Below are 15,272 nucleotides of genomic sequence, written 5' to 3'. Positions count from 1 at the left end.
GTGATGAAAGTGCGGATCACTGTCCTTCACAGGCTGCAAAGAGAGAAGTACAAGCTCAGAAACATTCCCAGAGTCTCAAAGCTACCAGAGCACAACTCCCTTGTTCTCCCAAGCTGCACGAGAACAATAGATTAGGTGGAAAACACAAAAGTGTATCAGCTGTATCAAGCAGCCAGTTTCAATTAAGCAGTTTACATTGTGTTTCATTCTCAAAACCATTCAACTGAAATCCTCATCTTTGGACATCTGCAAGAAAATCAAAGAAGATTATGAGGAAGATTAACATGGGAGGAAGAGATCTCATATCCTACTTCTTCCTCTTCCTAAGGGGATGAAAACACTTATTTTCCAGCTTCCAAGGAACTTGTTAAAACAGCATTCTGGGAGGTGGCAAATCCATATTAACAGCAACAGGGACTGTAGGCCCAGATACCTCACCTCCCCAGTGAGCTCCACATGCACTAGACTAAAGTCGTGCTGCTGTTACTCTGCTTTACTTATCACTCATTTATTCTCAAAATGAAAGGTTTCCAAAATCTGCTTATGAGGAAAGACAAATGAAGCCACCTCAGCTGACAGCATCTGGTATTTGGGAAGCCAGTCACAGAAGTACTTTTGAAACAAAATGCGCAAAAATGAGTGCGGCGAATTAAGCGTGAATCTGCAAATGCTTCCACTGAAAGACTGAAATATCCCTTCCCACACACTTCTTAACTGCCCAGGACACTGCCTAGCTTTGTTACACTACAGAACGATGGAACAAGAGCAGCTCATTTTGTTACTGCAGGAGGAAGATCTCGCCTTCCAGATTTCTAGACTTGCTTCCACAAACTCAGTTCCTATATCATGCACATTATAAAGTTTCTCACCTCACTGACGCTTGGTGGCCATTTAAATCCAGCCACTGTTCCAGTCATCACTCTCTTCACTGTACTTGACTCTGGAATTGTAAGATCCTGAGGAGATAGAAGGAGGATCAGAAAGAGCTTACAACCAGGCTCAGCAGCTGGCCACAGCACGTTGATCATATGAGCACACGTACAGGGTTTTGGAAAGCACACTACAAATGCCTTCTGCTTCACATGCCTTTCCATGAAGGGTTTGTGTTTAAACACAAAGAGCATTATCAACACAGGTGAGGTGAAGAAAACATGAACTGCCAATGAAGGAATTCAACCACAGTTACGGCTTCGGGAGAATCCACTCTTCATATTCAAGAGAAATCAATGCACTTGTGTAATCATGCAATGAGCAGAGAAGCAAACAAACACACTTGATCCAACATGTTCCTCTGGTGGGTGCAAAAATCTAAACGCATAGGTGAAGAACACCACCACGGTCAGAGGTCTGAATCCTTCTAATCCTCCCTTGCCATAAGACAGTAGCCTACCTGTTAACAGAAGAACCTCCAAAGCATGAGGCTGATAGTCACATCTGCTCAAGTCTGCAGCATCCGTGAAACAGAAACTGCCCCCTCACTCAACAGGCTCTGATTTGTCATGTCATGATCATAGTTCACACACTGGGATTTTTACCGATGAGCACATGGAAGTGTATCTTTCTTATTCCCCCAAGATATACAGGTTAAAACACATCTTTATGCTACAGGTCACAGGCATATGCTATAGATACATAAGTCTTTGTGCTATTTGAAGAGAATGTGCAGGACTTCTGCATAGTGTGTGTTACCTTACTAAAATGAGGATTCAGAAATGGAATCCCATTTCCTCTCCTCCAAAATTACTTCCTGAAAATACACAATATCCCTTAGTGGCCACGCAGAACCACAAGAGAAGAGCACTGTGTGCAAAAAAGGGTAAAACCAAGACTCCTGGAGGCCACCAAGATTGATGCAACTGTTCCATCTGTTAGCAGGGACAATTTAGGTATCAGTCCCCAACCCTTAAAGTGTCTAGGGAGAGCCTTGCAAGCTAAAATTCTCTCCTTAGAGACCACGCTGCTGTTTCAACTGGTAAAGCATAGATGAAACTTGCTCTGATACCTATGAAGTCATGTTTGTCCTTTGAAAACATCCACGTAACCTGAAAAATGAGAGTATCTGAATGATCACGTACGCCTACAGAGCACTCTTAGATAGAGCACACCTCAGCAACAACTGGATTCTTGAATTCTGTGCATCCTTATTACATGGAAAGCCAGAATGTGGACTAGGACAGGGCAAAAAAACCCCAAATCCCAACACTGCAGTTATTCATGACAATGACATAAATGGTTTCTACCCTAGGGCTAACAATTCGGGGAAATGTGAAAACTAGGCAAGAAAATTATTTCACAGGCTGAAATACAGTATTAAGGCGGTACTGTCATATTTCCATTGTAATTTCTTTAATTGTCAGTACTTCACTTTCCAGAAGCTATAAAGCTACTTTCCTACATCAGCCTGTTTATTTTCACATTCTGTGGCCCAACACAGCTGGCCACCTCTTTGTGATAAGCTGTTTAAAACCATTCTGCTTGCAATTTGCCAGTAAAATGATTTCTACTACCACAATTAACTCACTCAAAGCACTCTGATGCCCTGAGGTAGATAACACAGTAAAACCTAAGCAAGCAATACGTCAGCACGAGCAGAATTCCCCCAGCCATTAGTTTGGATTAATTTTGGAATGAATCTAGCTCAAAGACACAAAAGCATTTTGCAAGTGGAAAAAAAGGCTCTGTAGCTCATTGTAACAGAAATATGTGAAGATACAACGTGCTCATAGCAACACACTTTGAAAGGTGAAAGTATCTTGCAGTAAAGTGTTTTCCTGCATCAGTCAAGTCACAAATTCTGTAATTAAGAATTCACAAATATGCATCCATTCCTCCCTTCCTCCAACTTCCCCCAAAAGGAGAAACTGATGAGCTCTGTTGTACAGCCTGATTTAAAAGAAGCTGGTTCTAAAGAAAGGCCAGGATTTCCTTCACAGCTGATAACTGAGATGATCAGCTTCATTCTCCTACATCAAGAGCTTGCTCTTCAAGCAGTGAAGGTCAATCCATTCACAGCTCTGGAGATCAAAGAATGCCATCTTGACTTGCATGCTGAAGTGCACTGAAAGCAAGGACTGTGAAGCACAGCGTAAGGTGATCCCTTTGAAGCACAGGTGAGCAAGCAGGCTGCTGCACAGTGTGTCAGCTGAAGTATCCCAGTCGTCTTCAGGTGGAGTCTCTGATGGAGCATGTGCTTCATAATAATCCACTGAAGTAATTATCCATTTGGAAAAGGAAGATCTGGACCACAAGAGCGAGTTCCGCAATCAATAAGGAGGCTGGAACTCTAGATGAGGGTAGACAAAGTACTGGTGGCTGTCGTTGCTGCCACAACATCCAGAAATAACAGGAAAGTAATGGAGATAAAACAATAATGCTCCAAAGCTGGACCTTTGTAACGGAGGATGGAAATATATCCTAACACAGAAGCTGAAATGAATACAGTTAACGCTTCCAGTGGATTCCCCAGGCTACAAGAGTTTCTCTTTAACCCTAGCACTTAAGAATACCCCACCCTCTGTAAGCTGAGGGTGAAGATGAGTGACTACTAGTCACCGACTCATACAAAGTAGATGAGATGGGAGAGGTCAGGAATCAGATGAAGACCCACATCTCTTCAGTACTGCTTCCCACACAAACTGAACTTGAGGGATGGCAAGATGAAAGGTGGAGTCTCATGATACAGCTCTCAAAGCCCTCTCAAAGATATGAACGGAACTGCTCAGAATAACTAAGCGGTAAAAATTACAGGAAGAATCAACAACACGCTTGCCAAAGATATCAGGCAGCCAAACGGTCTAGAAGCAGTAACATGGAACAGCTTAAAAAACCTGATAGTGAAGTAACTCCTCCTGCTGGCCTGTTAGTCAAGGTGCCAGTCAACCCTAGAGCCCATCTGCAAAGTCCACAGGGCACTGGCGGACATGCACAACACAAACCTTCTCATCCTTGGGTGGACGCCCCCGCTTTCGGGGGCTCTGATCCTGGGCTCTTTTCAAAGGTGATTTTGATCCTCTCTCTGACGATACAGAAGAAACCCTCTTTTTTCCTTCCCCTGTGCCCTTCTTCAACTTCCCTTCAGACAAACTGGCTTTGCGTTTCTCTTCACCAGCGGACTGCTTGCCTCTTTCTTCACTGGAATTACGCCGATTCTTCTCTTCATTGGAGTTATGGGAAGACGCCTGAGAGATTACAGAATAGAAGACGGTAAGGAAAGAAGAGAAGAGCTGGAATGATTTTCATGCAAAACCAAGGATGCGAAGGACCCTGTGCTGGTTACTATCAAGCAAAACAACAGCACAGTAACTTGAAAACTAGATGTTTGTTAGCCCTTTGAAGTTGGTCAGGGAAGGTCCTGGTTAGTTCTCCTGCAAAAACACATCAGTTTAAGTAAGCAAGTAACAGAACAGGCCACTTGAATACTTCCTGGGAGCGCGTGCACATATATGCACTTCCAATCTACTAAAGACAAGATTAGTAGATATCAAATTCTAGCCCAAGACTTAAGAGTGATTTGTCAAATCATCAGAAGCAGATCAGTTAGCCTCTTCAGTTTCTCCATCAGTGTAACAACACTTTTTTCCCATCAAACAAGACTGAATGGGGAAGAAGAGAGGATAGGGGAAGAAAATGAATGAAAACAAACCCTTCCTCAACTTGCCAGAGGCAATAAACTCCTTTCACACAAAAACGCACTTGAGCAGCATTCATGCCAAGACCTGTTTTGCTGCACTTGGTAAAAAAGAACCCACTCACCTGGTCCTTGCCTTTGGTTTTTCTAAGAAACTCCTCTACAGCATCCACGGCTTGCTGGAAGCGCTTACCCTTGTTAATCTTTATCATTTCCTCTTTGTGAGGGTGATAAGGCTTCAGCTGCTCCACTTTGATCCAGGCACTAGAAACAAACAAACAAACCAAAGTTAGTTATACTCTCTGAACAGCAACTTGCTCAACCATCCCACTTTCAGAAACACACAGATACACTTTTTTCTCCAGAGGAGCTGATGACCGCAGCCCAAACTCACTTGCTTTGCACAGCTGGAAGGGCTGCGATTTCTGCGTTCACAGAGAACTTCCGTCTGGAACTTGTAATTGGTTTTTCTCTCAAGTTTTACACCCTCTCATGCTCCTCTCTAAGCATTATTCAACCTTCTCTATCAGCAAGACAGCTTTTGGATGTGATCATAGGTACTTGTTTTAGAACAAAGGCAGTCTAGTGACTGCCCTTGTATCACCAGCAGGAACACCCACAGTCGCATGCCTCCACATAAGGCAGCCAATAACATGCATCTGCTTGAGAGGCTGTTAAAAGCAGAGGCCAGAGAAGAATTCTGCGCCATCGATCTGCGCACACACAAGTGTCTGCAAGAACTAGAGAAAGAACCAAAATTATGTATCTCACAATAGAGCCAACCACAAACTCCACAGCTCATTGCTGAACATACTTGTGATGTACCAGGATATTCTGCACGAAAACATCATTTTCACTTCTGAGGAAAAAGAACCTTTTTCTTCACTGTTGATATTTTAAGGTAAACTGGGAGAGTAGCAGAGTATTAAAACGACTGCAGTCCTGCGAGGAAACTCAAATGACTTCCCTGTGTGACTGCTGCTAAATAGGGCTTCTTGACATTTACTAAATCATTAAGTGGTCAAGTGCAGGGTGACAACTTCACTTTACTTCAGGTAACCAGCTCTTCTACCACTCCCTCACTGCAGCTCTGGTGAATGCCTTCATTCCTTGTAGTTCTCTGAGATTCAGCTACCTTCCTTGCTCCCCAAATTCAAGGCTTATCAGCCACACCGTGACAAATCCATTTCTGTCCTATGGAAAATGGACCTGCCTAAGTTATAGCTTTTCTGGATCTAAGGTGCCTGAGCATCCAGCAGCCTGCATGCAGTAAAAACCGCTCAAACAGATCTGGTCTGCTCCCAAAACATCTCCGTTACAAACAGCAACCAGCCGTCACTGCAGGTTTCAAGCAGTGCGGACTAGCTCCTGCCAGCAGGTGAAGGGGTCTAAGAGCTGCCTTTTAGACACCATAAGGATCATGTCATACAGAAACTGAATATAAGAGTGAAAAGTAATACTACTACTGATGTTTTGCTGGATCTTGCTCGTCCTCTCTTCACAAAGCCGTAAAGCCCAGTAAACTCTTTAAAATAAAACTCACAGACATCTTTCTCTTCACTGGCATTAGCCATTGTTTGTAGTCAGGAATCAGCTTGCTTAAAGTAGGCTGAAGCTTTTTGGGTCCCATTTGAAAGCTGAGGCCTCCTGCTAGGACTGACTGCAAATATCGTTCGCGCCCTTTCCCCGCTGCCAGTGCAGCCCACACCACAATTCAGCAGAGCCCGGAAGCAGAACTCAGTACTCTTCTGCATGCAAAACTGAATCCTTTTGCTTAGTTTACATCTTCTTCATAATAACTGACTAAACGTACTCTAACAAGTCAAATAATTACTTTCAGACTAGAGGCTATTCAGACTATTCAGACTGCCCAGACATTATAGCGAAACGTACTGTAAAATTCTTTTATCCTGTAAAGCTCTTTTGTGACACTTGGTGACAAAGCATCCCTAGGTACTAGACAACACCTGCTCATGAGAAGCCTTCCCATTATGTATAGAAAGGAAACAAAATTCAGAGTACATTATAGCAAAGCACATTAACTGTTGCTGCCAGATTTGAATTTCTAAATAAAAATAACTTTGTTTCTATCAAGGCATTCTCTAGGGTTTTCACATATCCTCACTGCACGTGGTCATTAGCTTCCTTTATCATTACTCTTCCTTAGGTATGGAGAAAGGCTGGAGCACAAAGCCTTCTGGCTCCTGGCTGCAAAGGTGCATCTTGGCACTTGTGATTCCCCAGGTCAAAGAGCAAGAGATCTCAGACACAAACTACTAAATGAAAAACTGTCTTAACTGCTGCCTTCGGGTTAAAAATAAATCATCAACAACAACAAATATCAGTCTTTTCCTTTCTAGTTTATTCTTTGTGTGTCACCTACCTGGACAACGTTCCATAATGAATGAACATGCCTTTTGACACCAGATGCCCATGAGGCATTTGCACACCATGTTTCAAACACTTGAAAACAAACGAGCTTTCCTCCACACAAAATCCTTCATGTTTCTACACAAGATCCCTCTCTGTTTAAGCAATCATCTCAAAGCCAATGAAGGCCAACATTTAGACAAGAGGTCTCTGGGATGCATCATGTAAAAGGGAGTACTATTTCTCTCCTGACTCGACAATGAATTAATGTCCCAGAAGAGCATTAGTGACATGATGCTACTGACGATGTCACAGTTCAGATGAAATTGCTTTCATGCTGCCAGAGAGTCATCTGGTATCTGTAAAGAATGGGCTAAACAGGAAGTGAAGAGGTGTCCAAAAGATACGTAGTGATGGGTTTCTCTGCTCCGTTCCCTTCCCCATCCCCTCCAAAATATCGTTCTTTTAAAACAACTACCTGTGTAAAATCCATGTTATATGCATGGACAATAACGAAAACCTGGAATGCTTGTAAAGCCGAGACCAGTATGAATGCGACCTGCAGCTGTGTGCGGAACGGTGCCACAGAGGAGACCGAACCAGAGAGCCCACACTCAAATCCACCGTGTGAGCTTAGCACAGGCAAGGAGACCTTCAGCTCCCGACTTTCCAGTCACTCTCTCCCAGCCTAAAGAGGGCAATTCCTCATGATAAATTGGGTAAGTTAAAGTGGAGGAATATCCACAAATACTTTTTGCAAGCCGTACAGTTCGGGGTGAGGAACGCTGGCCCTGTGTCTCCAAACAGCTACTCCTCACTAGGGTATGGGGAAAATTTCATTGTGTTTTACACTGTGGCAGTTTAGATGCCCACACTAAATGCTAATATACCCGCTTTTGAAAGTCAGAAGAAAAGGGCTTGGCTATTTACAAGCCCTGTGTGTGTAAGCACACAGAGAAATCAAGACGAGTTTCCTGCTGTCAAAAGGTAACACCCTAATTTTCATTAGAAAAACCACTCAAATGGCTGAACTCTGGAATTGGACATGTAAACTTCTTAATGGAAAAAAATTACAAAAATGACACATTAAATTTGAATAATGCCCAGGCAGCTGAAAGGAGGGGATACTTAGCAAAGGAGAACAAGCAGCATGGCAATACTGAAAGAAATTAAGTATTAAATCTTTCAAATTTGTGCAACACAAAAGCTTTGTAGAGTAGTTACATACCAAAAGACAGCAGAAAGAGGTGAAAAAGCTTCGGCTATAGGAATTTTCAGCCATGGCATTCTGCCTGCAGATACGTCTAAGGATGTTCCAGCTGGCTCTGCTCTACAGCACTCTGGCTACAGCAACAGAGAGCTCTGCAGGAAACGAAGGGAGACAGGCCAGCGCTGTAAGTTAACCCTCTCTGCCAGCATGGCCTCTGCCCTCCGGCTCCTCCGATTGCCAAAGAGCACCACAACCCACACTGGGCAAACCTGAAGCAAGTGCTTTCTGATGCCAGGACCTGAAAGAACATTTTTGAAAGACTACACCCAGAATTTCTCTATTCTGTAAAATAAGGGAGAACAGTGGCAGAAGAGGAGGGTCAGTGTTGCACCCAGCAGGATATGGAGGATGGGAGGGCAGCGAGTGCAGTGCTGAAGTCACTGTGCCTGAAGGAAACAGGTTGCAGATTATTATACTTCTCTTGGACTGCAAACTCCATCCAAATTTTCCATAATCTATCAAGACACGAAGTGCCCCTTGACCCCATCCCATTTAGTGAGCCTATTTAGATTTGCACTGATGCTTCGAGAAGCTGCTAGGAGTAAGAACGGACTGCACCAGATCTTAACGACTTCGATACATGCGGCTTGCAAGACCGTTTGGATATGACACGAGTATCTAAGCGGGGGAGAGGGTGGGATGGGAGGTGAATGTGTGTGTTTGTACACACATCTCCAACAACTGCAGGACTCTCCCTCGTATTTCTACAAAACGCAAGGGAATGATACCTTCAAAGCAATGATTTCTTCTTCTTTTTCTTAGTTTTGACATATGTCATATGGCATAATTGACATAGCCAAGCAGGCCATGACATCTAAGAACATTTTGAACTGGATGAAGACTTGTAGCCTGTCAGTCTATTAGCTCTAACTACTAAAAGCAATAAATGCACCTACACAGCAGCGTGGAAGTACTTACGTGGCAGTAGCTGACTACTGGAATGATCTACAAAGATTTCCTAGGACAAGACTGGAGCTTTGGGGGAAAAAAAAGGGGGATCTTCAAAACTATCTGAAAAGCACAGTTAAAAACATAGATAAGAGGTCAAAGTTTTCTTCAGAAAGACTGAATTACAGTTGTTTATACTCCCATAAGTGGAAGTTGTTATATGCTTGCCAGGCCTACAGGCTTGAAACAGCAACTTGTCTCCACTGCAGATGAAGAATGCTTTTAATAGACTTACTCTGAGAAGCGACGCTCTGGAGAAGAACTCCCAAGCAGACTAGAAAAATCTCCTTATCACTTTGGAGAACAAGTTAGAGACATGACACGAGCATGCGTTTCACAATTAAGACATCACTTAGAACAGGACATGGATATTTTATTACTACTGTGAACATCAAGGTGGCTTTCACTGGCGGTAAAGCCTACCTGTACTTCAGGTCTATAAACAAATCAGCAAATTCTTCTGCCACGGGTAGAGAATCCTAGAGAACCTGTAACTTCGAAAGTGACAGAAGCAACTAACTCCACTAACACAATCAACATAAATCAGAGGCCAGGTCTCAGAGCATGGTCTGAATGTCTTTGAACGTCTTACGTCTTTGGCCAAAACTACCCAGAGCCTTCCAGTTAACGTACTCCCTTAGACACTGCAGCATCACACAGGGCCGCTAACTATTAGTACTCAATTCACAGGTAAAGAAAAATGCATTTTCTTCTGTGCTGTATCCTCAGTTACTCAGGATTTCACAGATAACCAAAACCTTTCTATACACTACACCAAAACCACTTCCAAACTCAGCAGTACGTTTTCATGTACCACTCCGCTCAGATCCACGCACACCAATTCTTACTTCCAAGTGGCTTTTTCCTTAATCTTTGGAATGGCAAACTGGAGCCCCGTAAGTCAGGAGGAAATGGTTTTTACCCAACCTGAAATGGTGGCATTTCTGGCCACAGCAGTCACCTGGGAATCCTCAGAAGAAAATACAACCATAAAGTCTGAGATCACTTCCCTGTCAAGAAACTGGCTGGCAACCACCCTTAGAAATGTGCGTGAGAGATTCTGCCCAGCAACCAGCTACTAAAATTATTATTTGCCTTAGCTATTCATGCTCTGGACAACAGGCAAATAGCTTCTGTCTGGATCCTCACCTGTAAAACCCTAGCAGAGTAAGGCAATAACCTAAGTGCTGTTAAAATGGAGCAGTAATGTCACCTTACAAACTGCAAAGTGGCAGAAAGAGCACAGTGCTAGAAAACAGAAGCAATGTGCACTAGGATATCAGTATGAGTGAGCACACTCATCACACCACAGACTACAGCCAGCGCTGCAGCTTTGCACCCTCCTAGTCATCATGCTGGGATATGTAAAGCAGTGACATTTTTTCAGTTACATATTTCCACTTGCTGTTTATACACACCTAGAAAGAAGTATTTGCAACACATATTAGTTTACTTGCTCAAAGAAGTAAAGGGATTTTCTCTTCATGCTCACGTTTTAAATTAAATCATTGAGGTGTTTCCCCATTTGCTGTGTTGATTATGCCCAAAGAGGGGTTACCTCCATCAGCACATGGTTAGAACAGCATGGCTCTAACCAACACACCCTTTGGAAGTGCCAAGCTAGGACGGAACAGGCACACAAGTGTCTCTCTCTCCTGTCTGTCAACACCATTGTGAAAGAAGAACAAAGGGAATGCTATTTATTCCTATTTAATTTCCAGGTAGGGTAGGCCAGTCCAAGTGAGCAAAGCTGATTTAAATGATAACTTAGCAGGAAATGATTCAGTTTCACAAGCTGGAGACGGCAGGGGGAGGGGCAGACACAACAGGGTCGGCACCACCTTACCTGCCAGTCAGCAGGATTTTCCCTAGCCTGAACTCTAACATTGGGCAATAAATCCCGATGATTTTGCAGCTCTGAACTCCTCATTTGCAGCCATGCTGCTAATCGCAGCTACAGAACCCCAGACACAAGATCACTTTCTCCAAACTTGTCTTAACAAAAAAAAATCTGTATTTGATTTAATAATGTGAACTACAAGAATCAAGAACAATCAGGATAGAAACTGTGACTCTCCTCAACTTTTAGAACTTGATTAGCTCAAATAAGCATCTTCAGCAGCACGACCACCACAAAAAACACTTTCTGCTCTCAGATCAACCTTCACCTGCCTTACATTAGCACCGACCCAAAAACCATTCCCATTAATATGCAGCATTCACTTCCACCCCATCAAGTTCAGACCTCAGTTCTTAATGCAAAATAATTTTTAAATATTGAGCAAAAATAATTTCCTTAAGAAGCATCCATTACATAGTCTCAGTTGATATTACCTTCTTTCCAAAAAGTAAACGGTTTCCTAGTCCTCCACATATATTTGTAATTTTCTCCCTTATTGCATGACTTAATGCAAATAGCAGACAATGAAGGGGAAAGCTGAAAAATTAGCAAAATAATTTTCAGTTTCATGAAATACTCAGCTTTTGGGGTTTTAGCTCCAGTTTGTACGTAGCGAAGCCTAAAATAACCATGGTTTTGTAGGCACGTTTGGAATCGATAAATTCTGCCTTGCGAAAAGGTAGTCTGCAGCAGCTTCGGCTTCCCTGTACCGCCAAGTCTCCCCAAAGCACAGCAAGGATGTTCTCAGCCCACAGGTCTGACAACATATTCCGTTACAATGGCAGCATAGAGGGGGTTTCTTCTTCTGGCAGCAAAACAAACGCTTACTCTTGGCTGTACCTTTCTCACGCATGGCTACACGCTAAAGTCTAACCCAGTCCCATCACAGCTGCTCCTCCAAACAAGGCAAGTGACCAAGAACTCGCCTTCACAGCGGCAACTCAAATCCTAACGCGCATGGATATGCAAGTCTGCGCACTCTTCAGACACCCACGTTAGCGGCTACAGCATGCAGTAATAGCTGGATTTCTTTTTGTACACAGATCAAAGACAATCCCTTGCAAAGCTACACTGAGCGGTGTTAGTAAACATTTCATCCACACAAGATCAGTATCATATGGCACAATATTTTCACCAGAGGAAAACAAGCAGGTACATACTGATCTTCTGTTCCAAAAAACTTCACAAAGAAGCACTTTTTCCCACGAGGTTTCTTCAGATCTTTAGGTGGGTTAACAATCTGAAGGTGATTAAAAGTGAAAGTTAAAATGCACATAATGAAAATTTATACTCTGTGATTTTAGTGTCATGTTACAGCTACTGCAGATTTATTTTTTTTTTAATCTTGATTAGAAAGAGAACTTGAATCTGTTCTAAGTCTTTTAAGTTAATATGTAACCCATGAATTTCCTTAGATAGGGGTATGCTGCAGCATACCAGCTGAAAACGCGCCCCAGCTCCACCAACACACCATGACATTTCTTAGCGAGGTTTTCTTCTCCCTGTCCCCAGAAGAGCAGCTAGACATCTTTGTTAAAATTTAAACACCAAACAGCATTAATAAAATCTTGTTCTACCTAGGTAACTTTTAAAATTTACACTTAAAGCTTTGTTACTGCCAGAACCGATTGCTTATAAAGTTTAAAATATTGGTAAAAAGAAAAGGTCTCTTCCAGTGCCATAGGTGGCACCTGAAGGACTGCAGGGGAGCCAATAACCAAACGTTTATGATTGTCAGCCACACTGACAACACTGTTCCCTGCTGCATGCTGGTATCTCAGCACACCCAGTCCTCACACCTACACCAAAAATAAAAACAAAGCTCTTTCAGAGAAGTAGAAATAATAAAATCTGCACATATAATTCATGGGGTTTTTTTTAAATCACTCTGGTCTTTCATTGGGAAAAAAAACAAGCAAAACCGAAGAGGAAGTTGAACTACTCTCTAAACCCAGAATTATTCATCAAAGAGCGCAGCTCTGAAACAGTATCTGGAGAAGCTGGACTCTATTTCTGTTATTTAACACAGTGCATTTAACAAATTCACTATGGGAGGAAAGAAACCTGCCTTGCAGAAAGTGATAGGGATTAAATAACTAAATACAGGAAACAGAGTCAGTTCCAGAGCCGGAGAAACTGTTCTCTGTTGCTTTTCATTCCATCTGAACCAACAGTTGTTAGTGACAGGCTAAATTTCTAGATCAAATAAAGCTCTAAACCAGTTCACAGTTTACATCTGTGGAGTATATATTAGAAAAAGCCCCAAAACCAACCAGAAAACAATCAAAGAAATGGAAACCAAGCTGAAATGCTTTCAGGCAAATCTTTCTCTGTGTGGAAAGAAAAAGCAAAAAAAAAAAAACCCAAAACTCACCTTTCCTGGCCATGGAGGATACCGGCCCAGCTTCCCCCTAGAGAAAAAAGTAAGTATTAGGAACAAGAACCAGAGGAAAAGCAACTATCCTCTGTCTGCCTTTTTGGATTACACCATATTTTAAGAGAGTTACAACTTACAGTCAAAGCCTACCATGAAAGGCCAGACGTGCCACGGCCACACAAGCATTGTACTGTCAGACACCTGCACCTACACTACGTCTCTGAGCAGCCTGCGTGAACTTGCTGGACTCTCAGAACTTAAGTGCACAGAACAGCAGCAGCTGAGGATACCATGCCACAGCGCTTCGTACTCTTGTAAGAGTGGATATTCCCTCTCAGGAACGGAAGGAAGTATCAGTGCAGGCAAGGAAACCAGTGTGCAGGTTGACAACTTATATCCAGCTGGACAGAAGAGTTCGGGGAGCGGAGCAGCCACCAATTCCCAACTCTGAGAGCTGAGATTCTCAGAAGTTCGCACAGGAAAGCATTAATGGCAGGATCCCCTGAACGGGTGTTCCATTATCACTTGCTTCAGGTGCAGGACGCCACCGTAAGACATGCTAAAGATATAAAAAAGCCATAAGAAAGGCAGAAAAGTTTATTTCCTACACTTGCCAATGTTTCCATTATGAAAACTGTCAAACTATTTACTCACAGAGGAGAAAGAGACATTGGTCTTAGCCCTCAGCACGGTGGCTTTGTCAGTACCTTACCCTGCCACCTGCTTGGGTGAAGTACTCTCACACAACCTGATCAACCATTGTCTTGCAAGAGACTGGCAAAGAACCTGTGGAGCCTGCCAGCTCCTGAACCAAACATTCTCCACAAGTGGCCCCGCAGCCCCTCCTGAGACAGCAGTGCCACACAGACAATGCAGCAGTGATGGCCAGCAGGAACACTACCAAGGGATGTAACCGTGACCATATCTCATGGATGCTTCTGTTCTTGTAGCGAACAAGACATTTATCAAAGACTTTCACGTGTCACTGTCCTATAGCTACACTTCTTCTGCGATGGCTCTCCGGGTAGTACCTGTCACCTGTCTAGGCTTTCACGTACCGAACTACAGCAGGACAGTCTGCATCCCAACAGGGAGCAGCGTGCTCCCCAAATCCTTGTTTGAAAAAAAAAAAATTGATAAAAGGAACCAATCTGTACTTACTTTACTATATTAATCAGTCAACTTTACAGCACTGTCAAATTTCTGGATGAGAAACTGCAGTTGTCGCAGCCTAGAGCATGCGCTTCTTTTTATCTGGGATATAAATACAAATGCACAAACTTGTGTGTTGGGGATTAGCAATTTCTTCCAAGCCCTAGCAGGACACCCCAGCCTATCCAGTACCGTAGAGCCTATGCATGTAAAAATGAGCTCTTACAGGGCTCGGTGGCATCCCCTCGGCTCTCGTGATCAAGAAATACAAACTCACAGCTCTGACTATTTGAGGGTAAAACTGGAGTGACAAGGGGAAATGGCTTCTCAGAGCTTCAACAGGAACATCCTAACCTGCACAAAAGCACCGTTTTCCCACACTGTTGTGTTGCTTCACTAAAGCACTGCCAAGAAACGGTATCATTGCTCTTCCTAAATAGCTACTAACTGATTTACGTCTCTTCTCACTTCCCTTGCGAGGAAGCGATTTCCAACCGAGCCTCGCAACGATCGCCCCGCCGCCCCGCTCCCATCACCCCTCCATCTTACACAGGAGGATTACGCGCCGCCTCCCGTGCCGGCCCGTCCAGGAGCCGGGCCTGTCTCCCCCAGCTCGCTCCAGCCCAGG

At 43.4% G+C, this 15,272-nt stretch overlaps 1 protein-coding gene across 1 annotated transcript in view; it reads right to left on the bottom strand.

The window, feature by feature from the left end:
- GLYR1 (glyoxylate reductase 1 homolog (Arabidopsis)) overlaps positions 1–13,526 on the bottom strand; it is a gene marked incomplete at its 5' end in the record, with an annotated part of 21,888 nt that extends 8,362 nt beyond the window's left edge. The window contains 6 exons of the mRNA XM_010132935.1: positions 1–33; positions 870–956; positions 3,936–4,178; positions 4,753–4,891; positions 12,276–12,355; positions 13,490–13,526. Coding sequence (XP_010131237.1) covers positions 1–33; positions 870–956; positions 3,936–4,178; positions 4,753–4,891; positions 12,276–12,355; positions 13,490–13,526 — 619 coding nt within the window. The remainder of the gene's footprint in view (positions 34–869; positions 957–3,935; positions 4,179–4,752; positions 4,892–12,275; positions 12,356–13,489) is intronic.
- Between the last annotated feature and the right edge of the window lie 1,746 nt (positions 13,527–15,272).

Source organism: Buceros rhinoceros, unplaced genomic scaffold (assembly GCF_000710305.1).
Source record: "Buceros rhinoceros silvestris isolate BGI_N320 unplaced genomic scaffold, ASM71030v1 scaffold18203, whole genome shotgun sequence".
Taxonomy (NCBI): Eukaryota; Metazoa; Chordata; class Aves; order Bucerotiformes; family Bucerotidae; genus Buceros; species Buceros rhinoceros.
This window is presented reverse-complemented; position numbering and strand designations above follow the sequence as displayed.